The sequence below is a fragment of the Passer montanus genome, unplaced genomic scaffold, assembly GCF_014805655.1.
Source record: "Passer montanus isolate IOZ18808 unplaced genomic scaffold, ASM1480565v1 scaffold37, whole genome shotgun sequence".
Classification (NCBI taxonomy): Eukaryota; Metazoa; Chordata; class Aves; order Passeriformes; family Passeridae; genus Passer; species Passer montanus.
The window spans coordinates 3,668,868-3,691,066 of record NW_024368485.1 but is presented as its reverse complement, the minus strand read 5'-3'; the positions used below and the strand labels follow the sequence as shown (position 1 = coordinate 3,691,066).

General features: G+C 45.3%; 2 protein-coding genes across 2 annotated transcripts in view; one reads left to right on the top strand and one right to left on the bottom strand.

Annotated features, from left to right (window-relative positions):
• The window catches only part of CFAP61 (cilia and flagella associated protein 61), a 91,062-nt gene extending 81,913 nt beyond the window's left edge, over nucleotides 1-9,149 (bottom strand). The window contains exons 1-6 of the mRNA XM_039717026.1: nucleotides 9,032-9,149; nucleotides 7,804-7,959; nucleotides 7,004-7,154; nucleotides 3,864-3,940; nucleotides 3,384-3,451; nucleotides 2,225-2,366 (exon numbers count right to left, since the gene is read on the bottom strand). Of these exons, the coding sequence (XP_039572960.1) occupies nucleotides 2,225-2,366; nucleotides 3,384-3,451; nucleotides 3,864-3,940; nucleotides 7,004-7,154; nucleotides 7,804-7,946 (581 nt within the window). The 5' untranslated portion in view covers nucleotides 7,947-7,959; nucleotides 9,032-9,149. The remainder of the gene's footprint in view (nucleotides 1-2,224; nucleotides 2,367-3,383; nucleotides 3,452-3,863; nucleotides 3,941-7,003; nucleotides 7,155-7,803; nucleotides 7,960-9,031) is intronic.
• A 450-nt stretch (nucleotides 9,150-9,599) lies between these two features.
• On the top strand, nucleotides 9,600-19,476 carry CRNKL1 (crooked neck pre-mRNA splicing factor 1). The gene is made up of 13 exons (XM_039716867.1): nucleotides 9,600-9,750; nucleotides 9,948-10,100; nucleotides 10,640-10,731; nucleotides 10,832-10,990; nucleotides 11,296-11,462; nucleotides 11,915-12,100; nucleotides 13,119-13,375; nucleotides 14,485-14,544; nucleotides 15,620-15,700; nucleotides 17,265-17,504; nucleotides 18,174-18,275; nucleotides 18,774-19,022; nucleotides 19,217-19,476. Exons 1-13 carry the CDS (start codon nucleotides 9,703-9,705, stop codon nucleotides 19,382-19,384), a joined length of 1,962 nt encoding a protein of 653 aa, XP_039572801.1. The 5' UTR covers nucleotides 9,600-9,702; the 3' UTR covers nucleotides 19,385-19,476.
• Nucleotides 19,477-22,199: the final 2,723 nt, after the last annotated feature.

Here is a 22,199-nt window from a genome sequence, read left to right as displayed (position 1 = left end):
TGTTAATAAACTCTCAAACCTCAAAAAACCAAACAAAGAGGGATAACAGAACAAGAGTGTATCCTAACTGAACCCTGTTATTTCATGGAGTCTGTAACAGACAGACACCTCCTCCAAATGGAACACTGTGCCAAGTGTTTTGAGTGCCCTGTGTCATTCTGCTCTGTGGGACACAGGACAAGATCACACACAAAGGTGAAGATGGCAATTCCTGAGGACTGACCCTGTGACAGTCAATGGGACTCTGCACACACCCATTCACCTCCCTGCACACTACTCTGTAGGAGCACAACCATTTTAATTTGTTTATTCTGCTTTTAGTATTTTCCACCAGTACCACTTATATTGGAAAGTAAGCTTTCCAATATAAAAATTCCTTTACTGTGAGTGCAAGCACAGAGCTGCAAATTTGACTCTTGCCTACAGGGCACAAACCCAAGCATGGCAGGATCTAGAGAAGGCACCAGCAAGAACCTTAATCATTAAAGCTTAGTGGGCTGCATTCTGACACACTGCAAAGGCTCACATTGTGGAGGCGGACGGAAAGTAACTTGGAAATGGATGGTTAAACAAAGTATCAGTTTACAGCTGCTTTTCCCCCTCTGTAAGCAGGAGAAGAGGGTACAGAGATTAGGCTAATCTCCTCTCGCTGCCCCAGAACATGTTGCTAGGCAGGTGGCTGCAGACAGCATCCACAGAGGAGTCTCTAAGGGCTCCCACTGTTACTATGGATGCCAGTGAAGCACAGAGGTGAATGCAGAGGGAAGGGAAAGACAGAGCTCCTTCTGCAAACAGAAATTAGCCTTACCTGTTATCCACTGATGGACAACACTGAAGTATGAATTTTGTATCACCACTGCGTAATTTCAGAGGAAAACCAGTTTCCCAGTTAATTTTCTATTAATACCAAAGCTAAAGCAATTTTTACTTTTTATAACAAACTAGCAAAATCCCAGACAAGATGGTAGCTCCTATCAAGAATATTACTATGGCCTAAGTGACATTTCCAGTCATGCAAAAGAACATTTCAATTGACAATGTCCAATGACCACCAAAAAAATAAAAAAAGTTTAAATTGAAAAAAAAGAAACAGTTGGAAACGAGACATATGGAAAGACTTTTAATCTTCAGGCATTAACTCACCTACTGATACCTTCTCTATATAAAAGTACAATCATTTAGTTATAGGTGATAGACAACTCCAAAGAAACACTCAAAAAGCCTAACAATTGTACATTGAGGTAGTATGAGAGAGATTTTTAACATATTGAAATATCCAGAGCTACAGCAGGAAGATGTGAAGCGGCAAAGGTCAGGCCTCAGGCCTTTTTATTAAAATGCTCAAAAGTCGAGCAACAGGAGGAGCATAAGCTGCAGATTGGCTTCAGGCCCATGTGGTAAAATTCAAGATATGCAATAAAACACCTCTCAGAGACCAGCTTCTGTCAGAATGCAGCCCAAGCTGGCAGCATGAACCAGCCATAAATAAACAGTGTGGCTTTACCAATCAGACACATTCAATGTGGCATCACCATCTGCAAGCACTGGTCAGTACAGACCCCCCCCCAAATCCATACCATGTGCTAGAGTCTCCAAGGAATACACTTTTCCCTAAACTTCAGTCTCCACCACAGGCATCAGAAATGCTAATGTAATCACCACTGTGCTACCTAGTCACAAAGCAACACTTACATTTACTACCTGCAAAAATTCTAGAATAATTCAGAGTTAAATCAAACTACTGCTTCATAAAACATTACCCTACCAGCAGTCTTCCCACAGAGGGCAACAAGTAACCCAAAATTTGATGGATACATGTTCTATTTCAACCACACTATGAGGAAGCACCAACAGGAAAATCACCAGGTCCCTGCGTCAGAAACTTAGCATTTCTCATGTCCTGAATGCAATGCTGGCACAGGCAGAACACACATGGCAGGAAAAACCAAGAGTGGCAACAGTGGTCTAATTCAGCAGATCACAGAATAAACATCACTGACAAAAAAATAGTCTTCCTACATAGCTAACTAGCATTCAAAAAAAAATACACTTTGCAATGAAATAGAACAAAACCAGCAAAATCCTAGAACCACCTAGAGTGGTTATCACAGAAAACCAGAGCAGCCAAGTGAAGCTACTGATGCTGCAAACCAAAGAAGGAAAATGCTTCAAGTTTCCCCCAGGCAGATGTGCTCAGGGAAGCAGAAGCAAGGAGCTGCGTTACCTTGCTTGGCGCACGTACAGCCGTGGGTGACACCGATGCCTCGGGCAGGCCAGCAAGGTGAAACGTCCCTCCATGGGAGAGCCTGGAACAGGCACCATCCTTTCAAAGACATTCCCCACGTCCAGCTCTGATTGCCTAAAACCTGTCGGGGAAACAGAGAAACTTCATTATGCAAGCTTTAAATTAGCAGCTGCACTGTCTGAGGGAAATGGAGTTTCAAACTTAAACTACAGATAGTAAAATGCTCCAATTCTTTTAAGTTAGGCAATGAGGCTGAAATGACAGCAGCACAGATATGTGAGAATCATCACCAAAGTCATCTAATTAATCCAGCATTCCAAACCTGAACAAGCTTCAAAGCAATCAGGAATTGGTAGAAAACAATCTCTATAAGAATAATACAGCAAATTCTCTATGCCTCTGGAGAGCCTCCGTCAGGACTCATAATGCTGAGGGAACGCTGATGTTGGTTGCCAGGGTGGATTTGACAAATTCAAGCCCTGTTTTCTGTAGTTGACACACCACTACACTCTTTTAGTGTGACTTGGAACCAACATATCTAGAAGCCAGCATATCAGAAAAGTTCCAGCTCTCTTTTCAGCTCAGTTACATGCATACTTGGTTTATTAGCCGGAATTCAGGACGAAAATTCCACATATGGTGCTGTTCTCTAATTAACACATGTATTCCCTACCTTTGTATCTTTATTCTAGAGGAAATAATCTGAGTTTCCTTCCATGTCTCCAGCAGCCCCTCTGAGCCTCACCAAAGTGAACTCTTCCAATCTGCACTGGCTTGGCTAAGTAAGTGCCCAATTTCAAGTCTCTTGGCTCTATGCAACCAGAAATCTTCACAAAATTTGTAGGTATTGATTTTTGAGCTCTTTACTCCTTTCTGATGTCCTGTTTCTGGCAAATTTAAAGACTGCAGGGAATGAACAGACTGCTGAATGGCTGCTGGAGTGAGCATGGAACCACAAGTACCTCTTGCACATGGGATCTTCACAAGAAGATACTATTAGATGATGTTTTTCACATGTCCAGAAACTGATAACTGTTCTCAGTATTAAAAAAAAGAACACCACAACAAGCTCACAGTGCATATTAATTCGGTTTGCAATTGCTCTCACTTCAAGAATAAAATAGTTTTAAGCTCTTACCTAACCTCTTCTCAGGTGGTATAAAGAGAAGTATAAACTGCAGTTCTGGTAGTAAGAGGAAAGCTTTCCTGGACAAATAACAAATATATTCAGTCTTTCATTATTACACTCATCAATGACAGACAGCAGCTAGCTTTTTTAATATATACTTTTGTTTTCTCCAGTGTCCCTAACCTTCCTTCATAAATCCACATGGCTCAATGTGACAAATAAACAACAATTAAAACATTTCTGACAAACAATATCGTCTGACATTTATCTGGGTAATTTTGACTGGTTTTTCCTACCTTATTTCTTTCAAATTTCAAAGCTTTACACTTCAAACATCCTCTTTTTTTTATAGCAGTTTGCCAGTGGTGAAATATTTAAGATATCAGGCCTCTGCTGGCAGGTCTCTAACAGGGCATCTGGATGAGACTGCTTGAGTTGACAGCAGGAGAGTGCACATGCCTCACCACCCAAGGCTACACAGGAACTCACCTAACAATTTCTTGGGAACACACAGCTCCATAATCTTCCTTGGCCACAAAGAGATGCACAAAGAGTGTGTTCAAAGGCTACAAAACAAGGAGTGAAAGTCCACACACCATGCAGCTCATGTTTATTCCATCAGCCCAAATATTAGTATGCATATACATTTCCAACACACATGATCTGCACTCGGGGAGCAGCAAAATAGACAGAAGTGACTTCAAAGCATTAGTGGGTAAAGTTATGTGATTAAAGTGCTTTATATAATTTTGTGCTTCTGCAACACTTTTTCTTTCTACTAAGTTCACTATTGTTTGCAATATACACCATACATTTCCTATTGAACAGTATTAATTCTTGACTAACAACATCCAACCACATGAACCATGTGTCTGACAAAGGCATTCTTTTTAGGCCAAAAAAACCCCCTCAAACTGAAAGCTCACCTGCTTCCCATAATCCTAAAGTGTTTTTTCTTTAGAGGTATTAAGAAAAATTACATATTTTAAGAGGACAGCATTAGACACACAAATACCAGGCAGAAACAGGGCAGACTAACAGACACCTTTATCTCGTGCACCTCCAGTAAACATGGAAAACCCCTGTGCTGGAATGGCAAGGGCTATTCAATCAGCTGCTCTCTAGCACATTAATTACAAGTGCTGGGACAGTGAAGGTCTGCCTGTAGATAAAAATACTTTAAATGGAAAACCTGAGATCTTCTGAATAGTATAATATTCAATTAAAACACCATAGCTAGAGGCACCAACAAACTTCAGCAATTTAAGAGCAAGAATGAGTTCAACAGAGGCTGCAGTACATGGATCAGCATCAGGACAAGAAGCTACTATAACAAACATCTAAAGACATCCCTAAACATCAGGCAGTTTGTTTATTTTTTAGAAGCAAAGGGAAGAAATAAAAAAAATATATATTACTATTGAGGTCTGAGAGGACACCAAGTAAACCAGATGTGGACTGCAACTGTTTGTGAATAGTGCTGGTAACCAGACAATCCAGTAAAACATCTTCACTTATTCCTTTCTGCACAAGCCAACTCCCACTTCAGAACCTGAAATTAGTTCTGTTCTCTAGGAAAAAGCCAGGTTAACTATACTTGACAGAATTCCTATGTTCAGATGACCTCAGTTTTGAAAAGCACCCCTCATGGATTTAACCTACAGTTCACCAATGACATCTCAGGTTATACCCCAGAAAACATTCAGAGCTTCTGCCAATGCAGAAACATAAAACACTAAATCTTCTACACCTCCTTTCGCAAATAAACTCCATTCTAGAAAAATAGAATGCTGCCTGTCTGTTTCAAGGTATTTTTTACTACTGGTTCTGAGCAGTAGTTAATTTTTCTTGTCTTTTCTCTGCAGGCCCCTACAGCAGATCCTGCAGAGCCACCAGACAGCCTGAGGGAGATCACAGCACAGCAGAACCCCCAGAGCAGCTGCAGCTGTACCCTGACTGAAGTGGCTGCCTACAAGTGCTACTCAAGGGACAAACAAAGTCCATTGCAAGGAAACCACAGGTCCTTTTTGCATGCTCCCCTTGGCTGTACTGATGGCGTTTCCATTAAGAGCACACGTTTTCAAGCACTGTTTTGGTCGGTTTACCTGCAAGCCATGGCTTATCACAGAAGACCCTGGGCAACTGATGAACAAAACGCCCAGAGATAACTGCAGCACTGCCAACACCTTCCTATGGCACGTGCTGCACACCCTATGAGTGCTTGGGGTTTCACATTCTCTGTATTTTCTCAACAATCCCACAACCTAGTTCCAGCTGGACTTGGTGATGGGGGAGCATTTGAGTGCTAAGCTCCTAAGGGCCTGTTTGTAGTTTGCAGATCCTACCAGAAAGTCACAGTCTCCCTGCCAGCACTGAACAAGTTCACTGCAGAACTAAGGTTCCCCTTGTCAGCACAAGGGTTTGACAAGGACTCCATCACCTTCTGTGTCCTGAATGCCTCAAATCTGCTGGAAACAGATTGTGGACACCCACGTGTATTTTCCATACCTGAGCCTTAAATGAAAGCTCAACTAAAATCACACAATTTACTTACAGTGCACTTATTGTTGGTGTAGTTTTCATGCAGGAATGGTTCCCATTCAGCCTGATCTGTGATCTTCCAATTTGGATAGTCCAGAAAGGCAGCATGGGCTATAACCTCATTCTTCTCATTGCAGAGTGTCAAAGCAAGATTTGATAATTCTCTATGAAAACAATTCAATTTTGCACAAGTTGAAGAAGCTCCACATAGAAAAGTGACTGACTGTGAATTTAGCCTGCTGGAACAGCAAAATTAGCCATGTTCAAGAGGGTTCCCAGGATCAGGCCTCAATAAAACTTCATCATCCACACGCTAACTTGGAATTGTTGCTTCAGTTCCACATATTTGTGTTCTAACACCATAAAAATCCAGGTGGATTTTCAAATCCTCAATCATATTAGTAAATTTGAGATGCAAGAACTTAAACATTCTGTTCCATTTGTGTGTTTCTTCACACATCTCTTTTCCCCCCAAACAGCTCAGAGATAACTGCAGCACTGCCAACACCTTCCTATGGCACGTGCTGCACACCCTATGAGTGCTTGGGGTTTCACATTCTCTGTATTTTCTCAACAATCCCGCTGTACTGATGGCGTTTCCATTAAGAGCACACGTTTTCAAGCACTGTTATTGTCAGTTTACCTCCAAGCCATGGCTTAACATCACAGAAGACCCCGGGCAACTGATGAACAAAATGCCCAGAGATAACTGCAGCACTGCCAACACCTTATTATGGCATGTGCTGCACACCCTATGAGTGCCTGGGGGTCTCACATTTTCTGTATTTTCTCAACAACCTAGTTCCAGCTGGACTTGGTGATGGGGGAGCATTTGAGTGCTAAGCTCCTAAGGGCCTGTTTGTAGTTTGCAGATCCTACCAGAAAGTCACAGTCTCCCTGCCAGCACTGAACAAGTTCACTGCAGAACTAAGGTTCCCCTTGTCAGCACAAGGGTTTGACAAGGACTCCATCACCTTCTGTGTCCTGAATGCCTCAAATCTGCTGGAAACAGATTGTGGATGCCCACGTGTATTTTCCATACCTGAGCCTTAAATGAAAGCTCAACTAAAATCACACAATTTACTTACAGTGCACTTATTGTTGGTGTAGTTTTCATGCAGGAATGGTTCCCATTCAGCCTGATCTGTGATCTTCCAATTTGGATAGTCCAGAAAGGCAGCATGGGCTATAACCTCACTCTTCTCATTGCAGAGTGTCAAAGCAAGATTTGATAATTCTCTATGAAAACAATTCAATTTTGCACAAGTTGAAGAAGCTCCACATAGAAAAGTGACTGACTGTGAATTTAGCCTGCTGGAACAGCAAAATTAGCCATGTTCAAGAGGGTTCCCAGGATCAGGCCTCAATAAAACTTCATCATCCACATGCTAACTTGGAATTGTTGCTTCAGTTCCACGTATTTGTGTTCTAACACCATAAAAATCCAGGTGGATTTTCAAATCCTCAATCATATTAGTAAATTTGAGATGCAAGAACTTAAACATTCTGTTCCATTTGTGTGTTTCTTCACACATCTCTTTTCCCCCCAAACAGCTGTTATCTGGGATTTTTGCTATTAAGGGGGAAAAAACATAAGTGACCCACCAGTACCTGTCTGTCACACAGCCTGGCTGCTGATTGTTTTTATTCAACTGCATTTCTTCTGAGCTTTTACAAAAGGAAGCTAGTATAGAATTAAACCTTGTCCACCATGGCAGACCCAGGTTTGCACAGTCATGCATGTGACAGACATGAAAGTAGAGTCTCTTTCCATTTTTAGAAACAGCACAAAAAGGCATTATGTCACACCACGTCAAGGCTCAGAATGTTTTCTGCCATTTTAAGTGCAATTTCCTGAAAGGTGGCAATGTAAAACACCATTACTTACAAGAGGTAAGTGACATCAATCCTTCCAAAGAGGTTTTGTGTGGCAGGGCTGAAGAGGCTGATAATGCCTGGGACATCATGGGACTCTGTCCTTCTGGCAGTGACCACATCTGTATTTCCCCTGGAGGAGGTTGCTGTGGCCATCCCGCCGGCTGCCCTGAGAACCAAGGAAAACACTGCTGGCTCCAGCCATCCCCTGCCCAACACTTCAGGAGGATTTTCATAACAACTCTAAACTGGGGCAGCTTCTATGGATTTGGTGCCTGGTTCCTGCATACCTCCACAAAGATATGCACTGCATGTCCAGTGCACACCTGAAAGGCAGCAGGGGATCACGCCTATGGTCTCGATCCTACAGAGGAAATTAATTTATTTAATAGGCTACACCTGTTTTCCTGTTTATTCATTTGCATGCTAACCAGCTCATCACCAAGAACTTCAAACTCAAAGGCCTTCAGTGGGAGGCTCAGCTACAAACAATCTGGGACACAAAGTCCCGATTAAACAGCAGCTTCAGGTGAGTTAAATGTATTTTATCCAAAACTGCTCCTCGAATTTCTCTTGAGGTCAACAGCAGGGCTTAAATTTCTAAAGGAATTCAAAGTTCTGTGGCTATTTAAAGTTGTACTGCTTTCCTAGGCAGGAAAAAAAAAAAAGCCTAAACCAACACACCTAGACCAGCAGAGCAATTTCACCACTCTGCCAAACAGCCACTTCCAGCAGTGACTCCAAATGCAAACGTGATGCTCAGTTATCAGCCACCACAACTCCTAACTAAAGTGACAAACCAAAAGAAATGCAGATCTCACACCTTTTAAATACAGACAGAGTATTTATATACTCCTACATCTTTCACGGACAAACAAGACATTCCAGCGAGGGTTCTGAAATTAACCTGAAGCAACACATCCCCTGCAAACACGCGTCAATTTCAAAAATGAAAAGTGACCCCAACTTTAAAGGGCCACTCACCACGCTAATTTGACTTCAACTGAGGAAAACCGCTTGCCACATTTTCACTGCCAACAGTTTAACTTAACGCAAAAAAACCCCAAAAATACACCCGCATCTCCACCGGCTCCCCTAAAAGCTCTCGCAGGCAGCGAAAGCGGCACTTTCACAGTGAAAATGTACCATTCTCGTGAGGAATTCGCTGTTCCTACAGCGGAGCAGCATCCCAGGGACACCCAGCAGAACAAGCAGGTGAGGGCGATCCCTCCCGAACTCACCTCCCGCCGCCTCACACACACGCTCTCTCCAAGCATAATCAAGACTCCACACGGATTTTTTTTCGCTGTTTGCAGCCCAAAGCGCACCGAGCACACACATACATGAGGAGGACTGTGAAGAGCCGTGGGAAGCTGCTGAGGGCGGCTCTTGAGGGGCACCCCCGGTGCCGCGGGGCGGGGAGGGGCCGGACCGGGGGCGGTACCGCGGGGTTGGGCGGGGGCTGGACACCCTCACTGGATACCGGGGGCTGAACACTGGTGGCTGGACACCCTCACTGGACACCGGGGTGGGACACCGGGGGCTGGACACCCTCACTGTCCATGGACACCCCGAGGCGGCCTCACGGACCCCCGGGCGCGAACCTCGCCCCTCAGGCGGGCGGGCAGCCCCCACACCGCCGAGCCGCCAGGGGGCGCCCCGCGGAGCGCGGGCACCGCGCCGCGCACTCACCTGCCCCGTCCCCGGCCACAGAGCGCCCCGAGGACAAGGAAAGGCGGGACAGATGGAACAGATCAGCCCGACAGGGCGAGACACACCGAGGAGGCTGTCCCACCGACGGAACGGACAGTCCCGGGGGGACGCGTCGCCGTTACCGCGGCAACGACGCGCGGGCGGCGCTGCGTGAGGTCAGGGGTGCCGGGGCGGGGCCTGCGCGCGCAGCGGCGGCAAGATGGCGTCCACGGCGGCTGGGAAGCAGCGCATCCCCAAAGTGGCCAAGGTGGGCGGCGGGGACCCCCCGGGACCCCTCCATCCCCCCCGGGACCCCCTCTGTCCACCCCCGAGACCCCTCCATTCCCCCCAGTCCCCACTCGCCTCGGGCACCGCGCGTGGCGGGGCGCCGGAGGGAATGGATGTTCTCGGTGCTGCCTTTGGTAAACGTGTGCCGAGCCCCCCCGCCTTGTACTTGCCTTGCAGGTGAAAAACAAGGCACCCGCCGAAGTTCAGATCACAGCGGAGCAGCTGCTGAGGGAGGCAAAGGAGAGGGAGCTCGAGCTTCTCCCGCCGCCTCCGCAGCAGAAGATCACAGATGTTGAAGAGCTAAATGACTATAAACTCCGGAAGAGGAAGGTACAGTAAAAAAACAACAAACTGGTTTAATGTCCACATTCACGTAAAGCACTAAAATTCCACTGTTTTTAGCTTAAACAAGGTGTAGTCCATATTCCTTGTGGACTTTCCAGGTGGACACCAATTCTTTAAAACCCCTTTTTCATGCTACTCTTTAACATAACCTGCAATTTATAGATGTGTTGCTTGACAAAATCTGGTAACATCTCCCTTGTGCCTATGTTCCGAACACTGAAAGGGTAATTACTTACACAATTAATAGGTGTTTTCTTCGTTATCAACAGTATCTTGCCAGCCACTATAAAAACATGAACAAAGAAAGTAAATAACATTACAGTAGTGCTAAGTTATAAATCTTCTTTTGAAAGAATTGCTATGCTTGTTCAGATTTACCCATGGTTTTGCTTGGCTTTTTGCTTTGAAAATGCCTAAGCAAAGCAACCATATTCCTAATGGTTATTATAAAACCCCATGAGCCGTTCTTGATGTTGGTGGTCTGCAGAAGGATTTCTGACTTACAGGTGTAACTTTCTCCTCAGACTTTTGAAGATAACATAAGAAAGAACAGGACTGTTATCAGTAACTGGATAAAGTACGCACAATGGGAGGAAAGCCTGAAGGAAATCCAGAGGTAACGATGGTGTGGCTGCAGGCATCTCTTACAACCCTTTTTAGACACACACCAGGGCCTGGGGGGCACATTTTACCTGCCCTGCCCTCATGTTTTCCAGAGCCCGTTCCATCTACGAGCGTGCCCTGGATGTGGACTACAGGAACGTCACCCTCTGGCTGAAATATGCCGAGATGGAGATGAAGAACCGCCAGGTCAACCACGCCAGGAACATCTGGGACCGGGCCATCACCACCCTGCCCAGGGTGAACCAGTTCTGGTACTGTGCCTGAGCAGTGAGATCCCCTTCTGGCCCCAAAGACCCCCGTGGCGTTATGCAGATTATCCTCCTTCTCCAAGTCTGAAAAAAATGAGAGGAAGGCTGAAGATTTGGAAAGGTTTTGTAATTTTGAAGTGGCAGGAGCTTTGGGGGAGGAGGATGTTTGTGTGCCTGGATGCTGCTGTGCTTACAGGCATTTCTGGGGTGGGAGGAAATGGGTGAGGGATGCTCTTAGGGAGCACTCCAGGAATCCCTGAATGGGGGTGTTCAGCGTGTGATTGCAGAGACTCCCTCTCCTTTCCCAGGTACAAGTACACGTACATGGAGGAGATGCTGGGGAACGTGGCTGGGTCGCGCCAGGTGTTCGAGCGGTGGATGGAGTGGCAGCCAGAGGAGCAGGCCTGGCACTCCTACATCAACTTCGAGCTCAGATACAAGGAGGTGGACAGAGCACGAAGCATTTACGAGAGATATATCCTTTTCAGAGCCTCATGACTCCTGCCTGGGTTAAGGTGTCCATTCTTTATCTCCTTCCCAAGTATTCCATGTCTGGCAATGCCCCTGTACTCCTTTTTGCTGGGAATGAGCCACCACCCTGGAAGCCAGCAGGAGGTGTTAAAAGCATGTTTAGGAAAGCCTCCATATTCAGTGCAGTGGCTGTGAGTCCTGCCACAACAGTGTCTGTTTAACTGCACTGCTCATCCATTGTTTGTTTCAGGTTTCTCCTCAGATTTTCCCTGACCCTTATCCCTTTTTAAATTCACGGTAAGGCGCAAAACCTTTTGCGTGCTTGTATCTGTCAGTGTCTTCTTCCCAGCTGCATTTATTGTCCCCCACGTGTGCCATGCTGGGAGATGTCCCCGGGAAGAGCACAGCTGGGGGTGTGCCACTCAGGCAGCGCTGTTTCTTTAACAAGAGCTGCACTTGTCCTGGTTCACCCCGAGGTGAAGAACTGGATCAAGTACGCGCGCTTCGAGGAGAAGCACAGCTACTTTGCCCACGCCAGGAAGGTCTACGAGAGGGCAGTGGAGTTCTTTGGGGAGGAGCACATGGATGAGCACTTGTACGTGGCCTTTGCCAAGTTTGAGGAGAACCAGAAAGAGGTAAGATGTTCTTGATAACGCATCTGAGTCGTGCCAGTGTTTCTCCTTGAGGATCAAAACTGAAGGCATTTAACATTCACTGCAATGCTTGGAGTTGCCAGCACCTCGTGACTGTAGTCTGAGTTAGGGAGACAGTTTTTTCCTCACCTCTAGTTGCCTTTTCAATAAAATGTGCTCTAAGGGAGATCTGCCAAGCCCAAGACCAACAGCATTGGTTCAAACCTGTATCCTCATACTGGAGAGGTTATGGGGCCTGCATGATAGAAAACTGGATTGGTCCAGATGTTTTCCACATTCTCTAAGGTTCCCAGGCCGTTATGAAATTGAAGACATTCTGTGAACCCCAAACCACAACCTCTTAAATTGCTTTAAATATTCTAAACATGTAAATGAATTAGAGATTATGTGGGCTTTCAGGTTTATTTCTTCCCCCTCAAAATTTACTCTTCGGGGAGGTCTGTGTTAGTCCTGTTGTAAAACAATTGCTTACCTTTGGATGTCCCACAGTTCTATATTCTGTTAAATATTGCCAAAAGCTCATTGAAAAACCGTCAGGGATGACAGAAACTGCTTTGTATATATTTTTCAAATGATGTTTAATATTTTCAGAAACCTAAAGTTTATTTGTAAAAGCAAATACATTTTTCCATTCATCAATCAGTGGAATCCTTCCCACTGTTTCTTTTACCTCCCATTGCTAGTTTTATCTACCAGCAGACCTACAGCTTGTTTGTAAAGACAAATCCACTATTCCTCTCACTACTTACGTTAGGGGATAGCCATTACAGGACACCTCACCTATGCATAAATACCTTTTTGTAAGAAAACACCAGTGCCACACCTGTCTGCTGTTCAGTCCACCCTGCACATTTCATCACTCCTCATCTCTTCTCACACTTTACTTGGATTGCCTTCATTGAGACAATGCTGAGGGCAAAATAAAAACAAAGCCACCAGCATCCCCAAGACTGACAGTTTTTGTTAGTATTCCAGTGATCTGTTTTAAAAGAGAAATTCTGCCTAAGTAAAGGATGAGGCTGTGCTTGTTTTAGTGACTGCAGTTTGTGTGCTGTTGCCCTGTCTCTGGAAGGCAAACCCCCACAACTACGACGCGTGGTTCGACTACCTGCGGCTGGTGGAGAGCGACACGGACGCCGAGACCGTGCGCGAGGTGTACGAGAGAGCCATCGCCAACGTGCCCCCCATCCAGGAGAAACGCCACTGGAAGAGGTACATCTACCTCTGGATTAACTATGCGCTCTATGAGGAGCTGGAGGCAAAGGCAAGTAGTGGCAATTCGGGGTTTCCCTTTTTCTATGGTAAATAGCTGCTGGTATTTTAATAGGAAAACCGAGAATTAAGTGTTCTCTGTGTTACTAGTTTTGTGTAACGTGTTACAGGATTTGCTATTTAAATACAGAGAATTTTTCATCTTCTGTTACTGAGTTCACACGTGATAAACCCTGATCGTGTGTGTATAAGAAGAAAGAAGTTTTTTATTCTGCATGTTCTCCAGCTTATATATTCTTAACAAAGCGTGATCTTAAGTCATTAACTATATTACCATAATTTATTATATTCATTGGTGCAAAGCAATTGGCATCAATATAATTGGCAAAAGTTTTACAGAAATTTAAGCAGGCATGTATACGCATTTACTTATGCACGTAGTTTAGGTTACAAAAATGTTCATGTATTTTTTTTAATCTGTTTCCATGCTGACGGCTTTGTCTTCTTCTTTGCTATGGATACACTCAAAAATCATCAATTGTTATTTCTTCTATTAACTCAGCTTTGCTTGCAGGCCAGCTGTCAAGCCCTTCCGTACTCTTCCAGTTTTCCCTCCTGTGTATAAGCGAAGGAGAAAAACAAAATTGTTTTACCCCAATTCATTCAGAAACACACTGATGACAAAAGCAGGAGTGGAGATTTCTGGTGCCCCTGGCTGAACTGGCCATGGCAGACTGACTGTTACCTGAACTTGTGAAATAGTTTTATAGTTAATAAAATCTATTTGTGAATTAGCCATGTTGTTGCTATTGTGACCTTAGAGAGACGCTGTGCAAGTATTTATTGGAACATTAGAGCTGTTCTGAGTATGGAACACCTGTTCAGTGTCTGTAAAAGGAAAAGACTTATTTTTCCTCCCACAACTGGGACACTCCTTGCTTTATTGTCGGCTTCTTAGCACTGAACCTTGCTTTGAAAAGGGTGAGTCTCGTTGATTCAGAAGCTACCACCTTTGAATTGGCACACTAAGTACATAAGCATTGCTGATTCTTATCAGCTTGACTTAGATACTGTTCTGCAGTTTTGCAGTCACTGCAAGATTCAAATTCAGCATGATCTCAGCAGTAAACAAAGTGTTTTATGTGCTGCCTGTTCTTACAGGATGCAGAGCGAACCAGACAGGTGTACCAGGCATGCCTTGAGCTCCTGCCCCACAAGAAGGTATGGCTTCTCCGTCAGTTTGGCTTGAGTTTTGGGTTAAAATGGCCTGGATAAGATCCTTTAGTTCTCTTACCCTGCTATTCAGGGGTGTAAGCAGCTCCAAATGCTGCTAGTGGGTTCATGAGGACTTTGCTTAAACTTCAGGTATCCATCTGTTCCAGTTTCTCCAAACATCCACCTTCCAGAATGGTTTTCAAGCTAGAGTGCAAGATGTCTGTAGTTTGCATCACAGAGGGAAACTTCAGGGCAAGCACTGGTGTCAGGATGCCCTCACATGTGACAAAAGGGTTTTTCCAGTATTTTCAAATTACTAAGTAGTTGCTAAGTAGACTGCAAGAAGATGACATTGCACATAGTCAGAAAGTAGGGGACACCACTTAGATTTTGCTTGCTTGCATTCCTCCTCAGGCAGGATCGTTTGTTCCTGCTCACAGCCCAGTCTCTTGTAGGGCACTTGAGGCTCTGCTTGCTGGGTTAACACCTTTTATATCATCCAGTGGCCTCCGTGGTCACCACCCCCGAGGCAGCTGCACAGCTGTCAGGTCTGTCTTCCCCATTACAATTGGTCTTCAAGGCTGATTGATTGGGGTTTTGTGTTTGTTTTTTTTTTTATTGCTTGTGAACTTGAACTAAAACTTCCTTGTGGCCAAACCCTTACAACTGCATTGCCATGGAATGTCAGAAGATCCTTGTTCATATTCTTTTTGTTTGTCATTTATTGTGTCAACTGAGTGTGAGGTTAATCTCTAGTTATTAAGAGCTGATTAGCTATTAATTTATTCAGCAATAGCTTATGTTTTCCCAGTTGATGATTGGTTAAAAAACCATTTTCTGTGGTTTACAAGACTTCTGTCCTGGCCATTTTTGCTTTCACCCCAATATATTGTCCTGTCATAGAGACTGTTCTAGATAATGAACCCTAAACCTTTCAGCAGGAAAACACTGAGATCAGATGAGATTACCTGCAGTAGCAGTCATATCTTGTATAGACAGAATTTTTATTTTTTTAGGTAACATGTACAGTATTATATATTCACTTTCTAGCCTAAATAGCACTTTGTTCTTTTTCTTCCAGTTTACATTTGCTAAAATGTGGCTGCTGTATGCACAGTTTGAAATTCGGCAGAAGAACCTCCCCCTTGCCAGAAGGGCTTTGGTAAGCTTTTGTCAGAGCCATAATTGACTTCACTAACTAATAGTAACACAGGAATGGCATTAAAAGATCTTAAATTGTCCTTTTTAAATTGCTGATTTAATCCACTTAAAATAAAGCATCCAAGAAGTCTGCAGGGGCCAGCATTTACTGTCATGTATGATTTAAAAAGAAATGTAGCTTGTTCTGATGAATTAGCCCCGGGCAGAAACGACAAAGTGCTGAGCCGAGCACCCACATCAGCTCAGTGCTCTTACACGTTCTTAGCTGCTGCTGCTGGCTTACAGTGATACTTGTTCTAACAATGGTGCTTTAAAAAGCGTTGTAGATGAATGGGAGGTTTGCCTCCAGGAAATTAGGACCTGCCAAACTGTGTGCCAGTCCCAGCTGCTGACAGAAGCAATCACAGGGACTTCAGGCAGGCTCAGGAGCTGCTGAGCAGGTTCACTCTGAATGTCAGCACGAGGGGACAGCAGGGTGTGATGGGGCAGCAAGAAATGGCATCTTCTGAAATAAAAAACTTCCTTTCCTTTCAGTTCAGATATTCGTAATAAGCTCAGGGATAGCATCAGGCATTTTGGGAGAAAGCCAGCGTTGGTAGCAGTTGGGGTGGTTTGACTTTCAAGAGCAAAGTGGTGGGGTTTCCACCCAAACAGTGATGGGGAGCACAGGGAGAAGAACTGAGCATATTCTGAAATACCAGTGGCATCTGCAGAGCTGGAGGCCCATAACAGTGACCAAACTGATAATCCCAAGTGGTGGTTTCCTCCATTTTTCTTAAATACCAAGGTACTAAGCATGTAGGAACATTGTGCAGGAGAACTGTGGTAAGGGAATTCCATCTCAAATTACCTCACATTGGCTTGAGGGTGCAGAAGCCACATTGCTTAGTAAACAATACTAGTCTATGGAAGTGACTCCCAAGGCCAAGTTCACTACAGCCTGTCTCAGGTATGCCCATTCTTAACTCTTGTTTTAAAAGTTTACCAGACTAAGAATCCAGAATTGCCTCTCACAGCTTGGCTCAAGACAGTTTTCTTCAGAGACTGAGGCATATCAGAAAGAAAATACTTTGTAAAGACTTTATTCTCCATCTGTCCATTGCTGCCAGCCAGCAGGCAGGGTTGGACAGCCATTCTCTGTGCCAAGAGGAACAGTGTGGGGCCACAGTTTGTTTGGTATTTGTTTTATGAGATGCTTGGGAGCTGCTTACCTGGCAGGCTGGTACAGACTGATACTGTGCTTCCTTCAGGTGCTCAGCTGATGAGCCAGGGTAGGTTCCACTCACACTCCATGGGGAGCCCACATTCTGTAAAAGAATGACAAGATGACAGATGTCTTCTGCTTCCCAGGCTCTTGGTGTACATGGATGCTCATTTGTTCTGCAGACACTGGCTGAATTTACTACTGCCCCTGAACAAGCTGAATAAACAGTGCAAAAAACCAAGTTGCAGTTCAAACACTTAGAAAAATCGAGTGGGGGTTTTATTTTCCTCCAAGATCACTAAGGGTTTGGTTTATTGTTTTGTTTTTTGTTGTTTTTTTTTCTTTTTTTTTTGTGCAACAGGGCACATCCATAGGTAAATGTCCAAAAAACAAACTGTTTAAAGGTTACATCGAGCTGGAGTTACAGCTGCGTGAATTTGACCGTTGCCGAAAGTTGTATGAAAAATTCCTGGAGTTTGCTCCAGAAAACTGCACGTCCTGGATTAAGTTTGCTGAGCTGGAGACCATCCTTGGGGACATCGACCGTGCCCGGGCCATCTACGAGCTGGCTATTGGCCAGCCCCGGCTGGACATGCCAGAGGTGAGCAGGGAGGGGACTGATTTTAAGGTTTTTGTTGCTCAGTGTGGCTGATGAGCATGGCAGTAATCCACCAAGTGAAAGCTGAGTGGGTGATGGGCACCAGGTTTGGTGCTGCTCAGCACTAATCCCAGCCTGTGATGCCAAACACCCTGATCCATGTTGTATTTGCAAGGACCCCCATGGCAGGGATATATCTGACTCCATGCTCTCAGAAGGCTAATTTATTACTTTATGATACTATATTATATTAAAGAATATTATACTACACCAAAGAATGCAGAAAAGATAGATACTGAATGCTAAAAAGATAATAATGAAAACTCCTGACTCTGTCCAGAGCCCTGACACAGCTTGGCACTGATTGGCCAATGAGTGAAAACAACTCACACCAGAATCCAGTGAAACAATCACCTGTGGGTAAACAATCTCCAAACACATTCCACACATGAGCGCAACACAGGAGAAGCAAATGAGATAAGAATTGTTTTCCTTTTCTCTGAGGCTTCTCTCTGCTTCCCAGGAGAAAAATCCTGGGCAAAGGAATTTTTTCAGAGAATGTGAATGCCACAGATCCCTGAACCTTTCCTCAAGGAAATTTTACCTTTATCTGCTCTTTTCCCCTCCCAGTGTGGTGAGGAATAGACATGATGAGAGGCTTCTCTGTTGCAGGTGCTTTGGAAATCCTACATTGACTTTGAGATTGAGCAGGAGGAGTATGAGAAGACCAGGAACCTTTACCGGCGGTTGCTGCAGCGCACACAGCACGTCAAGGTGTGTGTGGGCACCCAGGACACAGAGCCAGCCCTGAGCTTGGCCCGTGGGCAGGGAAAGCCTGAGCTGCCTTGGCTCACTCAGCCCAGGTTCAGGCCCATGCCTGTGCTGTGAAGGGGGGAGGGAAGTTCCTGAATTCCTTACAACAACAGGCCTATCTCAGGTGAAAGAAGCTTTTCCGAGCAGCTTTGGGATCTTGGTTGCTAAAACATTGCAAGGGAAATTCTGATTTTCCAGTGTCACTTGGTGCTGTCACTGACAAAATTCACAGAGATTTCTCATGACTTGAAACAGCCACAAGAAATTGATCCACGTGCCTGACGTGGATGTTGTGTCCTGCTGAAGTGGGGTGAAATTCGCTTGTGTGAAAAAACCCGATTTTCTGGGCGTTGATACTTGCCCTTTTTTTTTTTGGCCGCTTTGCTGTTTCGGAGCTCTGCCCTGGCTGTGGTGGCTGGGAGCAGAGGCTGCAGCTGGGGGTGTGTGCTGTGCCCGCAGGTGTGGATCAGCCTGGCGCAGTTCGAGCTGTCGGCGGGGCGGGACGAGCGGCTGCAGCGCTGCCGGCAGGTCTACGAGGAGGCCAACAAGGCCATGCGCAGCTGCGAGGAGAAGGAGGAGAGGGTCATGCTGCTCGAGTCCTGGAGGAGCTTCGAGGACGAGTTCGGCACAGATGCCACTAAGGAGAGGATAGATAAACTGATGCCTGAGAAAATAAAGAAGAGGAGAAAGCTGCAGGCCGAAGATGGGGTAAGGAAAAATTATGGCAGCAGTAGCTGTGAGCCCTCGGTGGCTTTGTGCTTTAAGGAATCAGCTGCTGGGCAGGGGATAGCAAACATGGGCTTTCATTTTATATCCTAACTTCTTTTTCTTATTAGAAGCACCTCCTAATAGCCAATGTTAACATGCAAATTAAACTTGCTTTGTGGTGTTTTTCTCCCTAGTCTGATGCTGGATGGGAGGAGTACTATGATTACATTTTCCCAGAAGACACTGCCAATCAGCCCAACCTCAAACTCCTGGCTATGGCAAAGCTCTGGAAGAAACAGCAGCAGGAGAGCGAAGCTGCAGCCATGGATCCTGACAAGGACATTGATGAAAGCCAGACTTAATACCTTGCCTTTTCTTACCCCTTTCTTGGGCCACTGTACAGTATTTTCATTGGTGATAAATAAATGTATTTGGAGAGTTTTAGTATTACTGACTTGAGATGAATTTTGTGTGGAAGACAAGCACAATCTTGGGGTGGACTCCCTTTAATAGTCCAGCAGGTGTCCATCAGTTAAAGGAGAGGCCCTGGGAGCAGTGCAGGGCTCTGCAGCTGTCACCAGTGCCAGGAGAACTGAGAGAACTGGGCAGTCACTTCTCTTTCAGCACAAGGGCCTGTCCAAGGCTCCCACAGCCTATCCCAGCACTGCTCAGGGACATTACTGTGCCAGGGCAGCAGACCTTGAGTGACAGAGAGGTCTCCAGCCATCATCCCTGATGAATTCTCCTGTAATTCTGTTAAATACAAGAGTATTGTGAGAATAGTTAAAAAACAACCTGGTCAACTATCCCAGAAAACTGTAAGACTGAAATATTAGAAGTTATGTAGACTGAAAGTAGGCCCTAGAGGACAAGGCTGTGGACATCAGTACCACAGTCAGTCTGTGTTTGAACACTTCCATGTCCTGGCAGACCCCAGCAGAGCTGTGTCACTGCTCTGGGCTGGGTATCACTCTGGCCTGTCCAGATCTGGCCTGTCCAGAGCAGCCTTTTTCTGCCCCACCTGCACCTCTAATAACATGTGCCTCCCCTCTCCTACCCTCTCATCTCTGTGTGTTCCTGCTGATCCACACTCCATTACACTGTAAATCCCATTTCTGTTTTCCCTCTTTCAATCCCTCCTGCTGCTCTGTGCCCCACTGCTTTTCACACTTTATTTGGATGTTTCCCTCTGTCCTACTCCCTATCTCTGCTTTTTGATTTCATTTAGTTGAATTTGTTATGGAGTTTTCAGCGGTGGTAAGACTATTTTCTTGTGTATATTGGTGAGGCTTTTTTGGATGGCTTATTGTGTGTATGGGGAGAGGTTTGTTTCTTTGTTTTTGTATTGATTCATTCTCTGAGCACTGCATTTTCCAGGAATTCCTTCCTTTTTTGAAGATGGAGCCTTGCCTCTTTTTCTGCTAGCTTTGCTGCATACCATGTCAGTTGCTGGTATTTTCTCTCTTAATAAGGCCAATAGTGAGGTTGTCAGCAGGGGCTCAGGTGAGCATCTTGTCTGTGTCTGCACAGAGAGCTTTAGCAGCTCTCCAGGAAGCAGCAGGGCTGCAAGGCACAGGGTCTTGCAGGGGAAGAGCCATTTGTTACTCTGAGTTAAAAAAACAGACTTTTGGATTTTCAAGCTAGGTTGATTATTGTGGGGTGGTTGTTTGTAAGAACAGGATTTGGATTTTTTTTTTCTTTTTCAAACCCTGAAACTCCTGTGATGAGTGATCTGGACTGACACCCTGAACTCAGCACTTCCAGGAGTAAAACTATTCCCCCTTTGGAGCACTAGTGAGACTTGGGGGTTTAATGGATTTTTCTCCTTCCACAGCCGTGTTCCCACCCCATTTCTCTCCCTCTGCCCTCCTGTTACAAGCCCGTCTTGAAAAGGGCAAACAGGAGGTTTTTATTCCATAACAAGTAAAGCAAAACATACCAGCTCATGTGACTTCTGGGCAGTGAATGGTTCCATGGTTGAAGCATTGCTTCAGGAGTGATGACAGACACAGATTTCTGCCCCCTTTTCCCTTGGAACGTGTGAGGCACCTGTGAAGCAGCAGCTTTGTGCCAGAGATGTCAGGCTCTCCAGGAGCTCTTTCCCAGACTCATGCCTCTGTTACACCAAGCATGAACCTGAAGTGTTCTTTGAACACTTTTAGCATTAATCTTTTGCACACTTCCAAAATGGGGAAGCCAAGCTCAACAGTGGGGCTCTGTTTTCCAGGGATCTACAGCAAGAGTTTTCCCTCACTCAGACTTTAGGTTGCTGAACTGAAGAAGGAAGGAATTCTTCCCTGTGTGGGTGGGGAGGCCCTGGCACAGGATGCCCAGAGAAGCTGTGACTGCCCCTGGATCCCTGGCAGTGCCCAAGGTCGGGTTGAAGGGGGCTTGGAGCACCCTGGGATAGTGGAAGTTGTCCTTGCCCATGGTAGGGGTGGCACTGGATGAATTTTAAGGTCCCTTCCCACCCAAACCATTCTGGGGTTCTCTCAGTGCTTTGTGCCCTGCTGCTTGACTCCCAGTAGCTCTGTCCTCTCTGAGCTCGTGCTCTAAGAGATGCTGAGATATTCCTGCCCATCTGATTTATGTCCATTTGCCTCGCTCCTGCAGAGCTGTGGGTTCTCACGTTTAAGTTATTAAATGCCAGTGCCCTCCTGGCTCGTGCCTGGGTTTATCACCAGGCTGGGTGGAAGAGAAACACTCCTGCTGGAGAGGAGAAGGGGGACACCCCAGTGGGGAAATAGCCCTCTGGAGAAATGGCACCCCAAAGTTTAACCCCACAGCAGCCTGATGCCTGAGGGGCTTTGGGAGAATGGCACTCTGGAGAAATGGCACCCCAAAGTTTAACCCCACAGCAGCCTGATGGGCTTTGGGAGAATGGCATGCTTTTAGATCTTGCAAAAATCAAGATTTTTGCAAAAATTCAGGTGTTCATGTGGAAGAGGGAACATAGAGTGTGGATTTGTGTAGTAGAAAGGTGATCAACTCAAGTGGCAGAGAAGGGTCCACAGTGTGGGCAATGGAAAGCTGTTGGGATTTAGGATGCATTTATTCTGGGATAGCTATTTCAAACCAGATTTGTACATGGAATTGCTTGTTTAAGAGAGGGCTGACTCCATCACTAAGTGAGGAGTAAACAGATTTTGTGCTCTGGAACTTGTGTGGCACAGCTTA